The 25,846-nt window shown below is 35.1% G+C and overlaps 1 protein-coding gene across 6 annotated transcripts in view; it reads right to left on the reverse strand.

Moving 5' to 3' along the window:
- The window catches only part of LOC150093872 (intersectin-1-like), a 510,882-nt gene that overhangs the window by 241,308 nt on the left and 243,728 nt on the right, over nt 1–25,846 (reverse strand). For all 6 annotated transcript variants that reach the window (XM_090413144.1, XM_090413145.1, XM_090413148.1 and 3 more), the window contains 2 exons: nt 19,412–19,499; nt 5,792–5,931 (listed from right to left, as the gene is read on the reverse strand). In XM_090413144.1, the coding sequence (XP_090269270.1) occupies nt 5,792–5,931; nt 19,412–19,499 (228 nt within the window). The remainder of the gene's footprint in view (nt 1–5,791; nt 5,932–19,411; nt 19,500–25,846) is intronic.

Here is a 25,846-nt window from a genome sequence, read left to right on the forward strand (position 1 = left end):
GTAAAAATAATCATAATTAAAATTCTGATTATTTTTTCAAATTGTTTATGTTAAAATGTTTATTAGTTTTAGTTTCATAACACGCATTGTCGGCAGTTGTGATGTGCCAGTAATTGAAATTGTTTTGTCAAAAATGATATGTAAAAAAGTTAAAAAAATTTATGTACTTACTGAATTTGATATTTGTATTACTTACAGGAATTTTATTGTAATTTAAAATATTAAGTTTTGTGTTTTTATGAAGACATTCTCTCTTGTCGCTAACGGAGACAACGTGTCAGCCATTATTTATACCTAACTTCTTGCTTACCAGTTTCATGGAGTGTGCATGCTCGCCGAGAAGTTTGGTGTGTGATTGACAGCTGGACAGCTGACAAGTTCGGTATCGAAGCAACGGGAGAGAAAACAAAGATAGCATTAGGAAGGAATTGAGAACGCAGGCTGCCAGATATTTAGATTCGGAGGAAATTAAGTTTTTTTATGTGACTGCCGAAGAAAATTAATAGTATATTCCGAAAAAAGGAATCGCGGAACTATTACGTTTTAATGTGGAATAAGTATGTGGATAAATAAAAGAAAATATTTCTATACACGTTTTAAACGGAATATTGGAGGAAGCACTAATTGATAGATTTATAGTAGATTCCGAAAAGAGAATCGTAGAACTGCAAGTTTTTTTTTTAATTGGTAGAGTAAGAATGTCAATAAGCATTTAGTGAATAAAAGAAGAATTTGCTATTTACATTCTAAAGGAATGTTCGAGAAAACTCTGATTAGGAAGTGTCATCTGTATTAAGCACGCCGGATCTAACTATTACTTCTACTAAAAAGAGACAGAAGTAGGTCAGGAAGAATAAAGTCATATATCTTTGGAAAAGGGCCTTGACAGAGAGAGAAACTCGCTATGAACATTTTGTCATTGTGAAAACAAAGTGTTTAGTCTTAAGTGTAAGTTTATTTTAAAAAGGCCTTGGATCCAATTAATTTTGTAGTTAGTTATGTAATATTTGTTTGAAGTGTATATATATTGTTTTCGTTTTATTAAATGCATTTATTTTGTATTTTGGTCTTGAGTCAGTGATTATTTAAATTCTGAAAGAAAGAGTTAAGATCACTGCACCAATTGGAGTGAAACCTTGTGCATATAATAACATATAGGTACACTCGGAATTAAAAAAATAATTGTTAGAAACAAAGATCATCTCTATGGTAGGATTAAATATTAAGATAATATCTATGAATATCCTGGAATATAAAAATCCACACCAATTATTAAACCACCATACTTCAGAATTTCTGGTTGAATATTATCTACTCCTGCTGCTTTTCCACATTTCAAGCCTTTGATGACTTTTTCTACTTCAAGCATGGATATGTATTCCCAACTAGTTGAGTGTTCTTTTACCATTCAAGGATATCTTTTTTTTCCCGTTTTCATGTCACCTTTATCATCTCTAACTCCTTTTACAGCGCTCTTTCTTCCATTTCTAAGCTTCTTCAACAACCTCCAAAATATTTTGCCACCTTCTTGATATTTATTTTCTATGTTCTTGCCAAAGTCCTCCTATGACTTCTGTTTAGCTAGTTTTACACAGTGTTTAGCTTTCTTACATTTGTCTCTGTATTCTCTAAGAGCACAACCTGACTTATTTGCCAGGAAGTTTTGATATGCTTTCTTCTTTTCCTTCACTGCCTCTTTAACTTCATGTGTCTACCATGGAGTTCTGATTTTTTCCATTCTTGCAGACAACCTCACCACATGGCTCTCTGGCTGAATCAATCAGGGATTTCTTCAATGCTTGCCACTGAATCTCCAAGGTTTGGTTCCTGTTCTCAAACTCTCTCATTTTTTCTTCAATAATCTTTGTGTATTTTAGTCTACAGTTCACATCTGAGAGCTGCTCAACTTTTATTCGCTTTAAAACTTTCTTACATGTTATTCTTTTCAATATGAAATTCAATTTTATCCTGCTCAAGACTAAATAGTGATCATTTCCAATTTCAAATCCTCTGTACATGGTGTCCTACACCAGGGAGAAAACATCACTATCAACAATAACATAGTCAATGAGACTTTTCTTATTCCTTGCCTCTTCTCTCCATGTGAATTTGTGTGCACATTTTTATGTTGGAACATGGTGTTAGTAATAACCAGTACATATCCTGAAAGGAAATCCAAGTGGTATTTGCCATTATTATTAGCTCTGCTCTTTTTTCAAATTTTCCCAAAATATTTTTGTGTCTGACAATCATTTCCTACTCTGCTATTTAGATCCCCAACTGGGACCATCTTTTCCTTTTTCATTGTGTCAGTTGCTTTCTCTAAAGCATCAAAAAATTCCTCCACTTCTACCTTAGTAGAATCTTCTGTGGGACCATAGGTAAGTCTCATTGTCAGGTACAAGTAAGTCTCATTGTCCAGTTCCCCATTTTCATATTTGCCCACATCACTCTACTTGAGACTGCCTGCTATTCAAGAAGATTAGCCTCGTATTTAGCGTTGAATACTATGGCTACTTCTTCTTTTCCTTGAATGTCATTGCCTGAATATAACATTTTGTATTTATTGCTTAGAAATATCTCACCAGTTTTTGTCTTTTTTTTTTTTCTCGGTCACCCCTATTATGTCAATCTGGTACTTATCTAATTCCTCAGCTAGCTCCATTTCTTTGCCATTCAGGCTTCTTATGTTGATAGTACCTATCTTACCTATCTTGAACTCTGGTGATGTTGAGTTGGGGTGTGTTTTCAGATTTGTTCCAGTAGCTGACTTTTCGATATTTGCCCTGGTTCCCTGGCAAAAACAATGGGGCCCTTGTTCAACTGGGCGACGACCCAACCGGCATGAAATTTTGTCCTGTTGTACCATCGTTTTCTATTTTGGTTTAAGCCAATAGAAATACAATTTGGTCGGCTAAATCCCAAATTGCCAGCCCATCCTCGTTCGTTCAGTATCCAGGTAGATGCCCAACAGGGTGCACCACGAGAAGGTGAGGATTGGACATTAGGTCAGAAGCCCTGGTCGGTTCTCTGCATTCCTTCAAAAGCTATGTGGAAGTCTTCTCTCAATTATACAGCTTTGACCATTGCATAGTGGAAATAGCTACTACTTTGACATGTGTAAATTCACAGTCCACATTAGCACAAGTCATCGGCCAAGATAATTTATTTTCTTGAAAATAAAATGATTACTGAATTTATTTATTTATTTCAATTCACTAATGAAACGTTCTGCTTCACAGAATGTTTCATTAGTGAATTGACTGTATACTGACATAGTCAAATCAATGATAATTATAAAAACCTATTTCAAAGGATTGAAGTGCAATCATTTTGAAAATTTTGTGAGTAAAGGAAAAACAATATTAGAAAAGATACATTCTTCTGGAAAGTATACGAAAGAAGAATATGCCAGTTACATCTGCCATCATAGAAAGTTTCCAAGAAACATCAACTGCTGAGACTATGTATTTTACTTAAAATTTCACTGTCTTATTTTTAAAAATGTAATTCCTTTTTTATTTTATTATTTACTAATTTATCCTTTAACTATATTGTTATTTAAGTCCTTAATTAGCTTCTACAAACACAAGTATTCTATGTACTCTATGTTAAAATATCATTAAAGGCAAATAACGATACCTTTTTGAATATCCTAGTTTGTTCCCGTTTGTATTAACAATTTCTGTAATCAAAATAGTAAGTTTCAAAATGTTTGAAAATAATTTTTATATTTTATAAGGCATCTCTAACCAATCCCCACAAGACAGATGATGCCTTATTTTTCTTGTTTTAAATTATAGGCATGCTATATTAGAGATGCCAAAGATAAAATGGACTGTGCAAACTCTTCAATGCAATAATTTGTAGGAAGAGGAAAAAAAAAGAAGACATAACATTCTTTCTACTTGGTTACAGAATTTGCATTGCTATATGACACAATTAAACAGAAGACAAAACATTAATAAGTTTTCCCATTTCTCTACCTACTAGCAAATTAACTTGTGGAAGAATCTGAATAAAATATCTGGCTTTCCTTGAGACTAAAAATTGGGGTGTATTATGTAAATGAGATGACATCCTTGTTTTATAACAAAAAACTTGATTGTTTACTTTCAAGAGTTAACAATACTCAATCAAATTTCTTTTATATAAAGAAAGATGAACTACCTTTTCATGAGGACCTAATAATCTGATAGCCAGACATCAAAACCATCCTTAAGAATTTATGAGAAACCTATTCTAAAATAGACATCTACAAGGATCTACAAGGACTCCACAGAGTTAAAAATGATTAATGAAGATATCTGCTATCTTTTCATGTAGTACTATTGTATCCTGTACACCCCTTGAGAGCAAATGTCAGGAATTTGATGATGATCTGCTATCTGCTTTGGTGAACCTCTGAGAAAGGGTAATGGCAACTCTTAACATCTAATTGAAGTCTAGTTGAGGACAGATATTTATCCAAGGTTCTCTGTATGTTAGTAGTAATTATAGCAAGATTTTATCTTGTTTAGTTCCGTAGAACACATTGGATTCAGTAGAAGAGATGGAGTAAAGTCAATCATCACTGTTTCAACAATGTTCCATCTTCTGAGATGAGAGGACAATTGAATGTACCTACCTGTAAAGGTAGGCTTATGGTAGAATTCAATTTTCTGTCTATCACTGGACCACAAGTCAGTACTTTATTTTCAAATTTCACAGTTGTGTAAAATTCTTCATCAGTAACTGAAATAAAATTCTTAAACATATTCTTAGGAATGTTGCTCAAATGCTTTAAAGTTACATTCCTTATAGATTTTTAAAAACCCAGTTTAGACCACTATTTAACTCAGATAGGAGGAAGAAAATAGCAACTGACAGTAAAAATGAAATGCCTTCTAGAACACCACTGAAACTGCAGAGTGATTTCAGTTGTGTGATTTTAGCATACACTTAGTCTTTTGGATTTAAGGTTTTTTTTCTTCTTCCAAGGTGGGTTTTAAAAACTTTTAAAAAACATTTGTAAAATCAAGCTTCTGATAGAAAATTAAATTATATCAGAAGTATATTTTTACTGGTTGGTGCATCCAATCATCCACCACAAAAGATAGGTGTTGTCAAAACAGCAAAAGAACGGTGCACTAAGATATGCAGTCTAGTTTTTCTCATGAATCATTTCTGAGAAAGAAATGTGTCAAAGCCTATCTGCAATGGGAAGAACTTTATTCGGTATCTTTCATGCAAGGCTAATGATTCAGTCTCAGATGGAGTCAACAGAATTTTTAAACATCCAGTAATTAATTTTTCCTACAAGTAAGGTAATCAATAATTGAACAAATGAAACTGACAAATACATAAAATTATACAGCTAGCATTAAAAATTTTATCCATGTAAAAATTAGTCTGAGAACAAGTTTCTTGGCTATAACAAGCTGATGTGCCCAATTACAACACAAATGGAGAGAATATGCAAAATAAGTAGCTAACTTGAGCTAAAATACACTTATTAAAAAAAATTCACTTTTCTTAAGCAACAATTTACGCTAATAGAGTGCCAAGTCAATTAGTCAATATGAACCATAATAAACTACAAAAAGTTGCACTCAAAACTCAGTAGCATTCATTATACTGAGAGTTCAACTATACAAAACATTTCTTGCTATACTAAACTAAAAATCTAGAGAACTTATATTTGTAGAAATGCAAATAGGCAAAAACAAAATTTAAAAATACCATTTGTCTCTGAACAATATTTATTTCTGTGCTTTCTGAATCTTACTACATAATGAGTATATTTACTCACTTTTAACTGTGAAGTACTGTTATCTACATCTCCTTGTTTCTGCAGAGTTTCCTTCTGAATGTCTGATAGTGTGTTTCGTAACTGTTGGAGAATAAGTTCCTTGTTACTGAAGGTATGTATCAAACTGTTATATGACTGGGCTGTAAAATAAATAAATAAAATACTATAAAATACTAGTCAGTAAATCCCAGTCAATAAGCTTAAGATCAGCTCAAGAACATTTAATGTTTAGTTTTTGCATCACAAGAATAAATAATTTACTTTAGTTGTGGAAAAAAAATTTTGATCGATATCAGGAAGTAAATTATACTAGACAAGAAATGATATTTTTCTTTTAACCTTTTACCCATGTGTAAGTAAATAAAAGTTTGTGCATTAGGTATCTTTATGACTAGGTTACTTGAACGTGAAGTCAACCGGCATTGGCTGGTTGACTTCACATTCAATTAACCCAATGTCTAATAATGCACACCATGTCAAAAAAGGAAGTGTGATGTGCATTATGAAATACTGAGTAAACTGAAGTAAGGTGAACAATCACTATAGAAAAGTAACTTATTCAGAAGATGCTTCATACACAAACTTTTGTTTGCTGAGGTTTGGTTAAAGGATTACGTCTTCCTTCATTCCATTCTGTTTTACACTTACACACAGATATGATGGAACAGGGCAATTAATCCTTATCTCTAGAGTCCCCTATGTCTGTATATTTCATATACTTTTCTGACTGATTGCAGAATGAAAAACCTAAATTTCCATGAAGGGGAAGGGGAAAAAAAAAACAAACACCGCCTTCATATGAGACTGGTTAACTGACCTTCAGGTATAGTAAAAGTTTAAAATAATGATATAATTTCTTATCTAATACAATTAATGTTCTTTGGAGATGCCAGACTTCAGTAATTCAAGAAGTCTGAAAATCATTTCTACTATTTAAAAACACATTTTTACATATCAATACATGTGGTAGAAAAACCTATCAAAAATCTGAAAAGAAATAGAGACCAGAAATGTTCTTCTTCTTCTCTTCCATCTAAGATGGGTTGAGTCTTCCCTTGAGCAGGATCTTCCAGTCTTCTCTATTCCTTGCTGTTTGAAAAAGTTCTTTATGTGTTCTGCATTTCTGAAATGTTCTTTATTAATTTCAGCCAGGTAATTCTTGGTCTTCCAGGAATTGGTTAGGACGTTAAGAAGTCTGTCTGCGTCCATTTGTACAGTGTGGCCAAATCATCTCAGTTGTTGTTTTCTAATTTTTTCTATTATTGTCTTTTTATACAATAATTCGTGTCTGACTGTGCTGTTTGTTTTCTTTTCTATCCAACTTGTTGTATTCATTTTTCTTAAGCATTTCATTTCAAATGCCAGCAGTTTTTTCTCCTCTCTTTTCTTAACTGTCCAAGCTTCTGCTCCATAGATGACTGTTGGTATAATTATTGATTCATATAATTTGATTTTGGTTTGCTTACATATCTTGTTTGTTTTCCAGATTTTCTGTAATTTTCCAATGGTGGTCCATCCTGTCGCTATTCTGTGTTTGATTGTTTCGAGTTCATCTATTGTTTCTGTTAGTTTTGATCCAAGATATATGAAGTTATCTACTTGTTCTATTTGTTCTCCATTTAAGGTGGCTGAGATGGTAGTTCTGTTCCTTCCTATTTTCATCACTTTTGTCTTTTTTATATTTATTGGCATGTCATATGTTTTACAGGTTTCGTTTAGCTTGTTTATCAATGTTTGTAGTTCATTTGGGTTTCTTGCAATAAGGATGAGATCATCCACATATTTGATATTATTTATGTTTAAATCATTGACATTGATTCCAGGCTCATTGTCTATTGCCTTCTTTACAACTTTGTCTAGATATATGTTGAATAGGCATGGGGATAATGGGCATCGCATTACTCCTTTATGGATCCTGTTATGAGTGTGTCCTTTTTAATTATTGCATTTGTCTCAGAGTAATATTTTATCATAAACTGTATTATATATTTATCTATTGCTTTTGCTAGTAGAACTTTAAGAAAGATTTCTCTATTGATGCTATTGAAAGCTTGTTTAAAGTCCACAAGTAATTGGTGCAATGTGAAAATCTGGTGTATCGTTGAATAGTTTTCTTGGAAACCAGCTTGTTCTATGCCTATCAGTTCTTCGTAGGTGTCTTTTAATCTATTTTGTATAATTCTTATGAATACTTTATAGGTGTGGGAGAGTAAATTGACTGGTCTGTAATTTCTGCAGTCTCTTTTGTCTCCTTTCTTGTATATTGGGATGACCTTTCCAGTTCTCCAGTCATCTGGGATCATATGGAGACAGCACATCAATAGAATATTTAACAACCCTATTGATGTGCTATCTCCATATGACCACAGTTCAGTAGGGATAGCATCAATGCCTAGTGCTTTATTGTTTTTCATCTGTTTTATTGCATATCTAACTTCTTGGAAAATTTTTAGGTGGTCAATATTTTCTTCTATTGTTTGCAGTGTAGTTTTGTTTCCTTGGTGAAAGATAATCTTAAAATGGTTTGACCAGATTTTTCTTATATCTTCAATATTCCCGGTTTCAGTCATCTTGTTGTTTATCACTGTTACTGCTTTTGCTGAGAATTCCTTTGTAATTTCTCTTATAGTGTCATGGAAGACTTTTAGGTTGTTTTGTAGGTATGCTTCTTGGCATTTCCCAGCTTTTTCTTCTAACCATTTTTCTTTGGCTTTTTTGCACAGGTTATCAATTTTATTTTTTAGTGCTCTGTATTTTTATCTCTTCATTATTTTGTTGGTTTACAAGTATCTTGGCCTCTCTTTTTTTCTTCTATTGTAGCTAGGATTTTTTGGGTTATCCACTGTTTGTTTATTTTGAATTTGGTATCTAGAGTGTCTTTTGCAATTGATAACACTGTTTCTTTTCCTTCTTCCCAGTATTATCAGCTGTTCTGGAAGATGAAGGGTTTTAATTTCAAGCACATCTGTTCTAAAAATCGACTTCTGCTTGAGCTATCTTTTAGTTTTGATAGGTTTGATGTTTTCTTTTCTGATATTGTTTTCCCTGTTGATTTTTATCTTCACTTTGGCAGTTAATATTTCATGGTCAGGGTTGAAATCAAAGCTTTTTAATGTTCGTACATTATTTACTGATCTTTTCCATTGTTTGTTTATGATGATATAGTCTATGCAGTTTTTTATATTACCATCTGGGGATGTCCATGTATATTTATTATTAGGGCATTGATAGAACAATGTGTTTGCAATCGTTAGATCATTTGTTTTACAGAAGTGAAGTAATTGTTCTCCTCTGTTGTTAAGCTCTCCGTATCCAAATTTCCCCATTACATCTTTTTTTTTTGTCTACTGTGAACTGTCCTAGTTTAGCGTTAAAATCTTCCATCACTATCATGAGTTCTCTATTTTTGGAATTATCTATTTCCTGTTGTAGTTCTTAGAAGAAATAGAAATTTTCTATTTCTTCCTCTGAATGGTTACTGTCTGGTGGATATATTTGGATTATTTTAATTGTTTGACATTTTTTTTTATCATCATCATCATCATCATCAAATTCCTGCCATGTACCCTCAAGGGGCGTACAGGATATGACAGTACTACATGAAAAAACTACATCATTACTAACTTCCTATCTACAATTTTCCTCCAAATCAGTCTGTTACTTGTCAAGACTCCAACATTATCAGATCTTATATTTCTATCGTCTAAGGCACTCTGTACCGTATCAATCCACCTATATCTTGGTCTTCCTCTGGGTCGTTTTCCTGCCAACCTGGCAGAGAACACTTGTTTTGCTAATCTTTCCTCTCCCATTCTATTTAAGTGACCATACCATCTGAGATTAGCTCTGCTAATGCATTCCTGGATGCTGACAATGTCAAGTTCTTTCCTAATATCCTCATTTTTAATATGATATTGCGATTGATGCCATCTGTTCACACCTCTAATCTTTCTCAGGACTCTCATATCTGCGGTCTCTAGTCTTTGGTCAAGTGTTTTACTTCTGACCCAGCTCTCAGATCCATAAGTTAAAATTGGTTTGAACACAGTCTTGTATACAGCTAATTTAGTGTTCTGACTAATTTCTTTCTTATTCCATATGAATTTATTCAATTGACTTCCCACGATACCAGCTTTGCTGATTCTGTTGTCTATTTCTATATTTAGTTTACCATCTTCAGTAAAAATTGTGCCTAAGTAGCTGAAATGTTTTACTTGTTCCACAGGTTCTCCATTCACAACACAGTTGACATTTTCAATGATTCTGCCTATTTTCATTGTCTTTGTCTTTTTATTGCTGACCTTCATACCATATCTATTACAACAGCTATTCAATTTAGTCAGAGAATCTTGAAGACTTGTAGCGGATTTATTTAGAAGTATAACATCATCCGCATAAAGCAAAGAGCTGACATTAACATCTCCAATTTTGATATCAGGTTTAATACCACATTCCTTCATAATGTGATCCATATAGATAATGAATAACAGAGGGGATAATGTACATCCTTGTCTCACACCAGATTTAACATTAAACCATCTTCCTGTACTTCCTTCAATTCTAACTGCTGACTCACAACTCAAATAAAGACTAAGTACTGCTTGATATAATGCCCCATTGACACCATATAACTGCAGCGTATTGAATAGCTTCTCTCTTGGCACTTTGTCATATGCCTTTTCCAAATCGACAAAACTTAAATACAGATCTTTGTTATATTCCCATGCTTTCTCGACTATTTGTCGTAAAGTGAAGATCTGATCCTGACAGCCTCTATTTGGCCTGAATCCAGCTTGTTCTTCACCAAGCTTTTCTTCCACAATTCTTCTCAACCGTTTCTCAAGTATACTTGCATAGATCTTGCCAGGAACACTCAGTAGGGAAATACCTCTGTAATTCTCACGTTCAGTTTTATTTCCCTTTTTATATATGGGTACTATGAGAGCTCTACTCCAATCATCGGGAATTCGTCCCTCTGTCCAGGCTTTCTGAACTATGCAGTGCAGCCACTGTAAGACTCTTATACCACCATACTTCAGCATTTCTGGTCGAATATCATCTACTCCTGCTGCCTTTCCACATTTCAAGCCTTTGATGGCTTTTTCTACTTCAAGTATGGATATGTATTCCTGACTGCATGCCTGGTCAGTGTTTTTTTATCACTGTGCTGTCATCACTGCTTGTTTCATTTAGCAGTTTTTCAAAGTAATTACTCCATACTTCAAAGATATCTTTTTCTCCTGTTTTCATTTCACCTTTATCATCTCTAATTCCTTTTACAGCACTCTTTCCTCCATTCCTAAGCTTCTTCAACAACCTCCAGAATATTTTGCCACCTTCTTGATATTTATTTTCTATATTCTTGCCAAAGTCCTCCCATGACTTTTGTTTAGCTAGTTTTACACACTGTTTAGCTTTCTTACATTTGTTTCTGTATTCTGTAAGAGTAAAAGCTGACTTATTTGCCAGGAAGTTTTGATATGCTTTCTTCTTTTCCTTCACTGCCTCTTTAACTTCCTGTGTCCACCAGGGAGTTCTGATTTTTTTATCCTTGCACACAACCTCACCACATGTCTCTCTGGCAGAATCAATCAATGTTTCCTTCAGAGTTTGCCACTGAATCTCCAAGGTTTGATTCCTGTCCTCAAACTCTTTCATTTTCTTTTCAATAATATTTCTGTATTTTAGTCTACAGTTCACATCTGAGAGCTGCTCAACTTTTATTCGCTTTAAAACTTTCTTACATGTTATTCTTTTCAATATGAAATTCAATTTTATCCTGCTCAAGACTAAATAGTGATCACTTCCAATTTCAAATCCTCTGTACACTCTGGTGTCCTGCACCAGGGAGAAAACATCACTATCAACAATAACATAGTCAATGAGACTTTTCTTATTCCTAGCCTCTTCTCTCCATGTGAATTTGTGCACATTTTTATGTTGGAACATGGTGTTAGTAATAACCAGTCCATGTCCTGAGCAGAAATCCAACAGATATTTGCCATTATTATTAGCTTTGCTCTTTTCTCCAAATTTTCCCAAAATATTTTTGTATGTCTCACAATCATTTCCTACTCTACTATTTAGATCCCCAACAAGGACCAACTTTTCCTTTTTCATTGTGTCAGTTGCTTTTTCTAAAGCCTCAAAAAATTCCTCCACTTCTACCTTAGTAGAACCTTCTGTCGGACCATAGGCACAAATAAGTCTCATTGTCCAGTTCCCCATTCTCATATTTGCCCACATTACTCTACTTGAGACTGACTGCCATTCAAGATGATTAGCCTCGTATTTTGTGTTGAATACTATGGCTACTCCTTTTCCTTGATTGTCATTGCCTGAATATAACATTTTGTATTTATTGCTCAGAAAGATCTCACCAGTTTTGGTCTTTTTTGTTTCAGTCACCCCTATTATGTCGATCTGGTACTTATCTAATTCTTCAGCTAGCTCCATTTCTTTGCCATTCAGGCTTCTTATGTTGATAGTACCGATCTTTAACTCTGGTGATGTTGAGTTATGGTTTGTTTTCAGATTTGTTCCAGTAGCTGACTTTTCGCTGTTCGTCCTGGTTCCCTGGCGAAAACAACGGGGGGCTTGTTTAACCGGGCGACGCCCCAGCCGGCATGAAATTTTGTCATGTTGTACCATCATTTTTTATTTTGGTTTAACCAATAAGAATACAATTTGGTCGGCTAAATCCCAAATTGCCAGCCCATCCTCGTTCGTTCAGTATCAAAGTAGATACCCAAAAGGGTGCACCACGAGAAGGTGAGGATTGGACATTAGGTCAGAAGCCCTGGTCGGTTCTCCGCATTCCTTTAAAGGCTATGTGGAGGTCTCCTCTCAGTTATACAGCTTTGACCCTTAAGCACCCCACCTTTTTTTTTTATTTTGCTTGAAATTTAGCTGTGATTATTCTAGGAGACACTGGTTTTATTTCAATTACTGAGTGTGTAAGTTTCTTCTCAATTAATAATGCAACTCCTCTGTGTATGTTATCTTTTCTTCCTGAGAAGTATAGTCTTCCTTCTGGAAAATCCATGAATCCATCTCTGCACCAACAAAAAAAGAAATAGCAATCAAAACTTTACTATAGTAATGCCATAGTAGGCCATCCCATTCACCAAATAGATACAATAGGAACATACATATATGGTACAAGCAGCAACTCAGGAATGGCTCTTAGAGAATTCTCTATCAGTAACAAGCTTTATATTATGAATACATTTTTTAAGAAAACCCTCAAAAGAAAATGGACATGGAGAAGTCCAAACAGAGAAATAAAAAATGAAACAGATTATATACTGTTGTTGCATCATATATCTCTGATATTGATATATCAAGGCAATATATTTAACTTGATCCTTTCCTACTTCAGCCGCTATATCAAATTCTATCGCATGTACCTCTTTGTTAAGTCGGTTGCGCCATTGTTATGTGATCTTCATTAATATTAATCTTAACGTTATGTCTCGCTTCTCTTATACCTTTTCTTTCGTAATTTAACCTTCTAAGGGCCACTAGAAATTACCTGTTCCCTGAATTCCATGAGTAATCCTGGTCACTCAGGCAAAATTTATTTTTTATCTGCACCAGCCTGGGCCTTAAGGTTAGAGATAAACTCAGCCTTTAGGATAATCATAGAATATCAGGTGCCACTAATAATGTTAATTGAATTCTTAGAAGCCTTGGGTTCTCTGGCTTATTTTATTTGCAGTCGTGCCCTACTATTTTCAATTGGGGTATTCCCCCCCCCCCCCCCACACACACACGATCACAGGTTCGATGTTTTATGACGGGTCAGGGTCAGTCATCATGATCAGAAACACATGTAAGTAAGGAATCAAAATATTTATTAAACTCATTATATAATGCCATACAAGTTAAAGTAGTCATCAAATCTAATTTAAGCTTCTGCCATTCTTTCACTCTTAAACCCATTATGCATTGACTTCAAAATGTTAGCAAATTCAATAACTCAACATATAATGCATTCTTAATTACAGCTCAATTGGACATTAAGTTCATTTCAAAAGCATAGTCATTTACATAAATCTTAGTTCTTCACTCTTTCTTCCATTACAAATTTTAAGATGTATTCTCTTAACAATGTTAGTCAATTCTCAAAAGGGACTAGAACAAGTGAGAGTACTTATCTATTCTTTATCAGTTTTCTTCCGTCCTTCTTTCTTTGTTACGACTCTGGTTGTCTCGATCTTATCGCCACGTGGGTTACACATGCTCGCCTGAGCTGGGCGTTATCTCTCTGCTAAGGTTTTACGTCGATGACCTTCTCATTGACGGCCTACGGTTGATCTTGCCGAAATCTGCTGCAGTGTCATGCCGGAACTTTTCGTAAGTCAGCCCTCAAAAATGAGAGCTGAAATGCGATGAACTCTTGGATCACATGAAGAGAAATGCAGGAATAAGAAAAAATGGGGTGATTTACTTCCGTGTCGCAGGTTTTATATGCTCCCCTAGAGCACCACCTTTCCGAGTTTGAATTTCTCTTATTGTCTCACCCATTGGTCTCAGGCTGGGTGACTTCAGTGATCAACATACGGGACTTCTTGTTTCTGGGAGCGTATGCGTCATGATGTCTTCTCAGATGTGATGCTCGTGGGTGTTTACACTGCTCTTATAGTATTAGGGCGATCTTTGCCCTATGTTGCTGAATAATACGCATTCTTTCATTTATAATATTTCACTAATGATTTCTCTCATATCTGCCCCTTTTTGCTGACTTACATTCATGTAGACATATAGATACATTAATTTAAATTCACATAATTCACAGTTTATCATACAAGATGTTACAAAAAAAAAAAAAACATAGTTACACTGCGCTAAAAGATAAGTATGCATATACTTTTTTTTGTTGATTGTTAGATTCTGGAATAGTGATGTCATGTAAAATTGGAGTCGCCTATTTCAGATCTAACACTGTCTAATAATAAAGAAATAGTTCACGATACCTCAGTACTAAATCAAGTAAAAACAGGACGTGACCACAGACTAGTCAGAGCCAAAATTAAAATACCCCCCCCCCCCAAATTGGAAAGAATAAACTGGCTAAACAACAAAAAATCAAGAAGTTTTGACTTAAAACCTATCGAAAACAAGAAGGATTATGAAGAAAAACTCAATCAAAAACTAGACTTTATAAATATATATGAAGAAGAAGACATAAATACAATAAGCAAAAACCTAATGGAAGTAATAATCTCAGCAGCCAATGAATTCAAAAGCAACAAACAACAAAAAGACCATAAACTTTCAGAGGAAACCTTACAACTACTAAAAAAGAGATGAAATATGAAACAAGACAAACACTTAATTTATAAAATAGAATATGCAGAATTATGAAAACAATAAGGAAAAATATGAGAAATGAAATAAGATCTTATAACATTAAAAAAATAAAAGAAACAATTGAAAACAATAAAAACATGAAAATACTAAGAAAACATTTATCAGTTGGCAAAAGTCAAATAACTGCAATAAAATATAAGAATGGAACTACAATAAGGAACCAAGAACAAATCCTAAGAATTTTATAAAGAACTCTATAGTGATCCTTCAATAGATAAATCAAATATAAATAACTCTTCTCCATCACATATGGAATTCATCTCCCCATTCACTTCAGATGAAATAAAACAAGCATTAAAACAAATGAAAATGGAAAATGTCCTGGTGAAGACCAAATTCACATAGAATTAATTAAATGGAGAGGAAACAATATAATTCACAATGTCACAAACTTACTAAATCTATGCCTGGAAGAAAGGAAGATACCAGAAAATTGGAAAAATGCTACTCTGATATTGTTACTTAAAAAAGGAGACAAGGAAGAAATAAAGAATTATAGACCAATTAGTATTCTCTATCTAATCTGTACAAAATTCTCACAAAAGTAATAACAAACAGGTTAACACCTCTTCTAGACTCAAATCAACCAGTATAACAAGCAAGATTCCATAAAGGCTTTAACACAATTGATCATATTCATGCAGTAAAACAAATAACAGAAAAAGCAGAAGAAAATCAATTGCCTCTCTGTTTAGCCTTCATTGATTATGAAAAAGTATTTGATTCCATCAAAACTAATGCAATAATCAAAGCACTCCAGAATCAGGGAGTTCCTGGAGAATATATAGACCTCCTCCAGGCAATATACCTTACTGCAACAGCAACAATCCAACTTCACACAAGTAGCAATAAAATATCAATTGAAAAAGGTGTCCGACAAGGAGACTATCACCCAAAATCTTTACAGCAGTCCTTCAAGAAATATTTAATAATATAAACTGGACAAACCTTGGTAGAAAAATTAATAACAGAAACTTAACACACCTAAGATATGCAGATGATATCATAATTTTTGCCAACACTCCAGAAGACCTATATCATGAAAGCAAAAAAGCCGTTCTAAAGATAAACAGAGAAAAAACTAAAATCATGTTTAATCATTTTGTAACACCAAAAAACATAATAATAGAAAACAATTTCTTGGAAAGAGTCTCTTCATATACATACTTAGGTCATCTCATTGATCTAAACTGTGGACTCAAAAAGGAAATAAATAGGAGAGTTCAACTTGCCTGAAGTGCATTCAGAAAATTGAAAAGCAGTTTTCAAAACAATGATGTACAACTCTGTTTAAAAAGGAAGACATTTAATCAGTGTATACTTCCAGTCATCTCATATGGTTGTGAAACTTGGTCACAAACAAAAGCACTGGCAAATAAATTAACAACTCAAAGAAAAATGGAGAGGTTGATGCTAGACATCACATTAAAAGATAAGAAGTGAAACACCTGGATAAGAGGCAAGACTCGCATCACCTGACATCATTCTTCACCACAAGTGACTAAAATGGAAATGGGCCGGACATCTATCCAGAAGAGAAGATGAGCGATCGTCCGCCATACATCACTCAGCCTTCTAAAAGAAGGTGGAGTGATGAATTGTCAAATTTTGTTGGGGAAAATTGGTCAACCATTGCCAAGAACAGAGAAAAGTGGAAAGAAGTGGAGGAGGCATTCGTCCAGCAGTGGACAGAAAATGACTGAAAAGAAGAAGTGAGAAGATGATACAATGTCTGACCCAGTGTAATAAAAACCAACGTCTGAATTAAATGATCTCTGGGCAGCATACATAAGAGATCTAAGTGTGGATGAATTAAGCTATGACCCAAAATGTTATATCCTGTAATTTTCTTTGTTATTTAGAAATCTACATATTAATACCTCTTTATATTTGTGTTTTATTGTATTGATCTGAAAAAGTACACAACATTGTCATACAAAACTAGTCATTGATTTATTAAATTACCTTACTTTTTAAAGTGTTTTTTGCCAGTACTAAATTAATAATTAGAAATACAATAGTTTATAAATATTAATTGCTTAACATTTATAAAATGGATAAATGCTGTATCAAGTGAACAAGATGGAGAAAAGAAGAGACTGCAGAGTTTTTGTGAATGCAAAAAAACCTTTACACTTTAATATACAGTTAAATATGATGATACCACAGACTGACTAGGTGTAGGGGCTGTAGTATGTGGGATGTTACGTGGAAAATTTTCCCATGACTGATGCATGAAATTGTGACCTTCAGACATTAATACATGCTAGTTTTGTCATTTTATTTTCTGTGACTGAATTAAAATCACAACTCTGAAGACCAAGATCTCTTTCTCTTAATATCTAATCTCTCTTCCCTGTTCAACCTGTCTGGCTGAGAGGATCTAACAGCAACATTATCATCATTACTGCTCCAGGTTCATTTGGGTATGTAAGCACTATAACAAGAGCATTACAATTAGCAGGGACTACATATAGACAGACTAAAAATCACAGTTCAATGTCTAAGTTACTCAGAATTGCACCAAAATTAACCTGAAAATTTCCAATAAGTTATGTATAGTGAGAGTCACGAAAATTTTATTATTAATAAAATTTTCATCATGTCCCTTGTTCACCTTTAATTATCTCTGAACTCAATCACTGTACTCACTTAAAAGTGGCAATTGTTACAATGCTACTACCATTATGATGTGTCATATGTATCTCATATGACCAGATTCAGTGACTGATTCCACAAAAAAAAACAGCAACAAATCAATACAAATAATCTCTAATGTCTAATACCATTAGACATACAGAATCATTGTTTTTAATGATTTGCTATAAAAAAACTTAAGCTCCCATACTGTTTTTTAACCTGCATATCTAGTTTTTTTCTCTAGTCAGTCAGAATGTGCAATGGTGAATTACTTTTTACCTCCAACTTGTCTACCAATGGTAGAGTACCTTAGGACTTTGCTCTTTAACCTTCTCTTTTTTCTTCTGAATACATATCAGTAGCATTTTTCACTGATTACAAATCCAATCCATAGTGTGCAGATGAAAATACACTGTGCCCCTCTTTCTCCCTTTCATAAACCTTACACATACTTGCTGTGTAATGCAAAGTATTAAGAGGAGCAATAAACTTACTGTTCAGTGAAAATTTTAGCATAACTAAATCTGATCTCAATATTCTCTTCATCTCTGATAGTGCAGAGATCTTAAGAAAAAACTCTTTTGAAATAATTAACTTGTTTTAGTGTCTCTGTAGTATTGTTGAAAAGATCATCTGATATGTGTCCTTTGATGAGAGAGAGATCTAACATAAAAATCCTGTCCAGGATACAAAGAATTAAAGACTTTGTAAATGAAGTTGAGTTAACCAGTCCTCACAGAGGAGAGGCAAGGTTCTTCCCAAAGACTTGGGTTTTTCAAGAAAAACATACAAACTGATCAGACAAGATACAAAATTTGACAGAGCAAGCTATATAGAAAGGATTAACTGTCCTAACTTAATTATTAATTAGGTTTATATGAAGCAAGTCACTTGATTGTGACAGGCTACCAAGCTTAACACATTAAGGGGAAGATGAAAAGATCTTGACACATTCCTTAATATTTGCTGATTTCTATAAATGAATACTCGGGTCAGTTAAAGATTAATGTCCCACTTATGAATCATTTATTCCATTCTTAGATACCTTGTTTTTATTAAGTATCTTTACTACAAGCACGTTTATAGGCATTTTTAACTGAGCTAGCAAACTATAATTCTATCATTCTCCTCAAAAAAAGCTTAAAACAAGCAGCAAATAGAAGTTATTCATTCAGAACCCAATTTAGAACTTGCTAGATTTAAAATTCCCTCAACTTGTTGAACCATCTCTTCTACTTGTATCCTTTGGAAGGAACAGCTTTCCTCCATCATGACTTCCCAAAAGATACAGTATTAAATTAAACTGGACTCATCAATAATCTTTTCCATACATGTAGGATTGCTACAAAAATGTTCTGCACATGAATATACAATAAGTTTATCCAAGTTGCAATTTGCATATTATTAATGATTAGTAATTTTTATTTGATTAGTATTATTTTCAAAACAAATACTTCACAAAACATCCTCTCATGACACAGGAATGAGTACTACTTGACTTGACTCATTACTAGTGATACTTTTCAGAGAATCATACATTACTATTTCAACATTGTTAAAATTTACTATTGATAGCTATTTGCTGCAGTACTAAATGCACCTTACCTGTTGGATCATTCTGCGTAATATCTTTAAGTTTTGTACCTAGTTTAATCTTCTCTTGATTCAACAGTAGTAACCGTTCATTAAGTTCCTTACATTATTAAAAAGAAAAAAAAAGAAGAAGAAGATATTTTAGGTACTAACTTCACATAATCAATAGCTTACTAGAAAAAATATTTATTCAAGAACTATTATTGCTTCTTTTATCATAAGGGCTTGAGCAAACTCTGTGTGTGTGTGTGTGCGCGTGCGCACGCACGCGCACACACACACACACACACACACACACAGAGAGAGAGAGAGAGAGAGAAAAGGGAAGACAAAAAAAATTAAATTTTACTTGAAAAATGATACACGAAAAAAAAAAAGACAAAAAATTATTTTCCTTCAGAAAATAATAAGAGTTCAGTGAAACAGTAAATGTATGAACATCCAGAATTAAACTGAAGTCATTCCATGAATAATGCTGGCATGGTTGGCCAAGTGGTTAGCATATCTGCTCTCCAACCAAAAGGCTGCAGGTTCGAATCCCACCATGGCCATGAATGTTTGTGATCGTCTGTGAAAATACTAGTGGTGCTGGGCAGTAGATGCCATTGGTGTAGTTGGGGTTCGCTGTAGTTGTTAGATTGAGTGGTGGAGATGGAGAGTAGGTGCCCTCCCTCGATGAGTCTTTGGACTCCTTGGAGGTGTCACGTAATAATAATAATTAAACAGATCATTGAAGATGTACAGTATCCAAGTATACACTATACTAACAAGGGACAACATGGTGAGGTGTAAGAATTTTATACTAGGCTGGGAGCCCAATTAAGTTCTCCATATTACTTACAGACTGTGTAGAGGGCTCAATAGTAAAAATGTACATGCTGATTTCATTTTTAATTCTGAATTATTAATATGCATCTATACATATGCATCAATAAACGGAAATCTTAACAGTAGGTACTAAGGAGCTGATTGCTTCTGAACAAACCTGTAGTACTTAATGTGTATCAAATCAGTTATCTTCACAATTAATAATCATCCATGTGTAAGCACTCACTATGCCTACTATGTGAAGTAAAGATGGTGGTAACAAAGACCAATGACGAAAAATCACCTCGTGTCTCGTCAATCACCAACAAACTGAATGACAATATAAAGTGCCACACATCTGTAAAATTGATGTTACTGATAAAGAAAAGGGTATATTGTGCAATTTCTGTTGCCATTGGCTACATACTTCCTGTACAAAAATAGATGAATTGGCACACAAGCTATTTATTGACCTCAACCAGCCCTTTTTCTGTTCGCTGTGCATCCCTTCCATAAAACAGCTTCTGAACTTAGGTAAACAAGTAGAAAACCTTGAACAACATTAATACTATGATCAAAACCTTCTCTTCCAAAATCCGAATGCTAGAAGCTAAGCTCAAGCTGCTCAGCGCTGTAATGCAAGTGCACACTTACCCACTAACTAACTTCACAACGTAATCACATCAATGGTACATGACTCGATTGAGGCCGAAAACAAAAAATCCAATGCTGTTATTTTGAACTTTCTGCCGGAAAATGCTAAATCACTAAAAACATCAGCAAATTAGCATGAGAATGCAAATTTGATTCTAGAAATATCGTCAGGTGCCATCGTTTCAGACCCATAAATAAAAGAAAGGATGGAACGAACTTTCCACGTCTTGTGAAGTGACCTGTGACACACTGACAAGCACATAAAAATTAATAACAGCAATTAATAACAAATTCAAGGGCACTTGCCTCAATCACACATACATGCTCAACCTGACTTAACATTTGTCCAAAGAGAACAAGGACGTCTTCTTCGAAGACTTGAAGAAAAAATGCCAAACTGGAGACAACAGTTGGATCATCAACTACAAACAAGGTTAAATTAGTGCAAAAATCAAATGACACCACTAGTAGCCAACATGGAGACTAGTATGCAGGCACTACATAAGAAATGTGCAAGACCCTTAAGTAAATATATGCCACACAGAACTTTTCACATCCACTTCACTAACATCTGTGTAGCCTCAACTCCAACCTTAATATTGTCCACTACCATCTTCAGTCTTCTACCAAACCCCACCTACTCTTTCTGGCAGAAATTCAAATCTCATCTCTCCTCCCTAGCACTATACATCTCAACCTTCCAAATCGCACACTCTTTAATTACTTTCGACCCAAGGGGGCATCTGCTCTGACATACCTTGTCAGAGAGCACCCAACTTGGACTTTCTTTGGTTGAAAATATCTCTTCCCCACTCAGTCAAATTCATTTGCCATCTCTATCACTTCCCTAATGCCACCCACCACTCTGAGATCTTTAGTTTACTCTCCTTAAAAATTGATTTTCTCCAGTCCTACTTTCCTAACAGCAAAATCATCCTCCTAGGAGATTTTAATGTACACACCACACCACTGGCTTTCATCCTCCAGTTGTACAGATTTTGCAGGCAGAGATGCTGAAACATTTGCCACCACTAACGCCCTTACACAAATTGTTCACATGCCAACCAGAATACAGATAACCTCGATAGATTTCTTCCTCACCAATGACCCTTCCAAATACACAGTGAATGCAGTGATCCCCTGGGTAATTCCGACCACAATCTAGTGCTCATCTCCTCCCACATGCAACAACGCTTACACAGCCACTCCCATACAAGAGTAGTTTGGTATTGTAAGAGTGCCAAGTGAGACAGCCTCCGTGACTTCTATGCCTCATTCCCATGGTTGGATTATTGTTTGCTGTCTTCTAACACCAAAGTAATCCTCAGAGGCATGGAAACATACATTTTGCACACTACTTTCAACTGCCATCCCCCTAACTAAACCCTGGTTCTCCAGAAGATGTGCCAAGGCTGTACAAATGAAAAATAGCATACCACAACTGGCTTACATCAAGAACTGCATCCTCCTTTAGTGCTTATACTCAAGGCTGAAAGAGATGCAAGAAAACTATCAATGCTTCCAAAACAGAGTATGAAAGAGCAATATAAGCAGGAAACTTGCAGTCTGCCCAAATGGCAGCCAAGCCTTTTGGCTTCTTGCCAAAGCAATAGGTAGTAACTTTTGCTCAATGCTATTCCCACCCCTATCATACCCAGATGGCTTTATTGCACCATCACCCACACAAAAAGCCAATCTCCTGGCTTCACATTTTGCCTGCAATGCACACATAATTGACAGTGGTAAATATCCCCAACCATTCAGGCTGCCCAATATACAATGCACAACATCCTTTTGCCAGAAAGATACAAAGAAGTCTCCTGGTACTGATGACATTCCTCCAATTGTCCTGAAAGTTTGTGCATCAGAACTGACTCCTATCCTATGCCGCTTATATATACTCTCTTACTCCACTGGAATCTATCCCAAAGAATGGAAACTGGCATATATTCCACCCATTCCTAAGAAGGGCAACAAACACTGCCATCTAACTACTTCCCTATCTCACTCACCTCAGTCCTATCTAAAGTAATGGAGAACCCATCAATTCCCAACTCCTACATTACCTTAAAGGCACCGAGCTAATGAACGACCACCAATATGGATTCAGTCACTGCCGATCAGCAGGATCTACTCATATATATCACCCATCTCTGGACAAATGCCATGGAGAAGTTTGGCAAATCTCAAGTGGTTGCACCTAATATCTTCAAAGCTTTTGACCATGTCTGGCACAAAGGCTTACTAAGCAAATTCTCATCATTTGGTCTATGGCAGGACTTCTGTGGTTGGAATGCCAGCTTTCTGTCTGGATGCACAATATGTGTGACTGCAGACAGTTCCTTATCCTCTCACCATTCAACTATGCATAATTTTCCATTTTAAAATTTATTTAACATCACTCAACTTGAAACGGCTTCCAATTCAAGAAGTTAATTTCATGATTTGTGAAAAGAGGAAGGGGTAGGGGGAATAGTATTTATTCTGAATACTAGTCCCTCCTTTCCATGATCACTAGTGAGTAAAAAAAGATCATAATTATTATTTAGAAGAATTTCACCTATTTTATCAGTAATGCTAATTGTATTCAAAAGAATTTTACCGTTATGCCACAAGGAAAACAAGGACTGAATGTGAAAGATAACTTTATTGAATGCAGACAGTAATCGAGTGTCGGAAGCTAATAAGATTGTTTAGTTAATGAGTGCTCACTTTGCTAAGATATATCATACTGCTAGATTGGATAAGATTTTGAGGTTCATGAAAATGAGGTTGAAGAGCTGTTGCCTGGATAAAAATTTTCTCTATAGGGACAGATAGAACATCAGCCCTTTTGCTAAAGGAATGTTCAACCAAATTGTCTAGACCTTTCAAATGTTTATATAACTTGAGTCTCAGCTCAGGAATGATACCAAAGGAATGGAAGGAATGTATGATAGTTACATTGTACATGGATGGTGCAAAAACTGATGTGTCTAACTACTGACCTATCAGTATCTCTGGTGTGGTAGTGAAGATTTTAGAGAAGTTGGTAAGAACTCACATACAGAAATGGGTAGACAAACAAGATATACTCTGCAAGGAGCAGCATAGGTTTACTAAGGAAGGTCATGTTTTAGCAATTTGATCATATTTTATAACAATTTTATGGCCGAGTTGAATAAAGGGAATGGACACACTATGATAATGTTGGATTTTTCTAAGGCATTTGATAGGATACCACACGAAAGGCTGTTGCATAAACTGGAGAATATGGGATTGGAATATAAACTCTGGACTTGGATCAGGGGATGGTTGACAGACAGATATCAGAGAGTGGTATACAGTGGGTGTGAATCTGACAGATTTAACGTGACCAGTGGCGTACCTCAGGGTTCAGTCCTTGGGCCATTATTGTTCAATCTATACATTAATGACATAAGGCAGGATGTAACAGGTACAATTGTTTGCCGATGTTGTGAAGAAAGGCAGGGCAATCAGGGATGCTACTCATATTCAGCACTTACAAAATAATTTGAATAGGCTGTAAATTTGGGCAAATGAAAATGACTATCAGTTTAATGGCAGTAAGTGTAAAGTTATGCACTTTGGCATGATTAAATTTCCAGTGGTATATTATATTAGGTTATGCTACAAGAAACTGAGAAGGCAAGTGATCTTGGCATATTGGTGAATAGGAATTTGAAGTTTAAAGGTCGCATAGCAAATGTTGCATACAACCCAGAGGATAATTACAATGTTGAAGTGAACCATGATATGTAAGGATAAGGAAGTCATTTTGCCTCTTTATAAGGTCTTGATAAGACCACACTGGATTACTGTGCACAGATTTGGTCTCCTGGGTTCCAAGGGGATAAAGAAGCTGTGGAAAGGGTGCAAAGAAGAGGTACAAAGATTATATCTGGATTATTATTATTATTATAAAAACCTCCATGGAGTCAAAGACTCATCATGGGAGGTCCACTGTTATACACACAGTTTATCATACCCTGCCTTTCTGCGCTCATCACACTCTCAGGCAATGCATTCCAATCACTCGCCACTCTCCATGCAAAAAACCTGCTCCTCACTCCCTTGCTCACACCCTCCTTATACAGCTTCCAGGGATGACCTCTTGTTCTCCTGCTATCTTCACCCATTCTGTGCAAAACCTCCCTGACATTAATCTGGTAATAACCTCATAACAGCTTATATGTCTCGATCATATCCCCCCCCACTCCTTCTTTCCACCAATTTCTGCAAACTGCATTTTGTCAACCCTTCATACTCTACATTCCAGAGACCAGAAACCACCTTAGTCAATCACCTCTGAACTTTTTCCAACGTATCTTCATCTTTTTGAAAACCAAATGACCAGATCTGTGCACAGTAATCCATATGTGGCCTGATCAAAGTCTTATACAAAGGAACCATAATATCCTTACTTCTACAAGTCAATGTCCTCTGCATCATTCCCATTATCCGCTGTGTTGTCTTCACAATTTTAGTAACATGTCCATGAAATTTTAGGTCCTTGTCTATAATCACTCCCAGATCTCTCATCTCCTCTACCACTTCCAAGCTATTTCCACCGATTGTGTACTTTACATCCCATCTCTGCCTTCCTAAATTTCAAAACTTTACACTTTGAAACATTGAATTGACATCCCCACTCGTTTACCCATTCAGCTAGTGTATTCAAGTCCTCTTGCAAAGTTACAGCATCTGCTCCACTCCTGATAGCTCTCCCCAACTTTGCATCATCTGCAAACAACTGCATATCACCATTCAGACCTCTCCAAATATCATTTACATACAAATTAAAACAGCAATGGACCCAAAACAGACCCTTGAGGTACACCACTAGTAACTTTCCTCTTCTGGGACATTGCTCCTCCATAGACAACTTGCTGATACCTATCAGACAGCCAATCTCCAATCTAGCAAACTAATCTACTGTTCAGCCCCATCCGTTCCAATTGAATTACCAGTTTGTCATGTGGCAAT

Source organism: Typopeltis vanoorti, chromosome 23, assembly GCF_054136105.1.
Source record: "Typopeltis vanoorti isolate ZY-2024b chromosome 23, IOZ_Tvanoo_1.0, whole genome shotgun sequence".
Taxonomy (NCBI): Eukaryota; Metazoa; Arthropoda; class Arachnida; order Uropygi; family Thelyphonidae; genus Typopeltis; species Typopeltis vanoorti.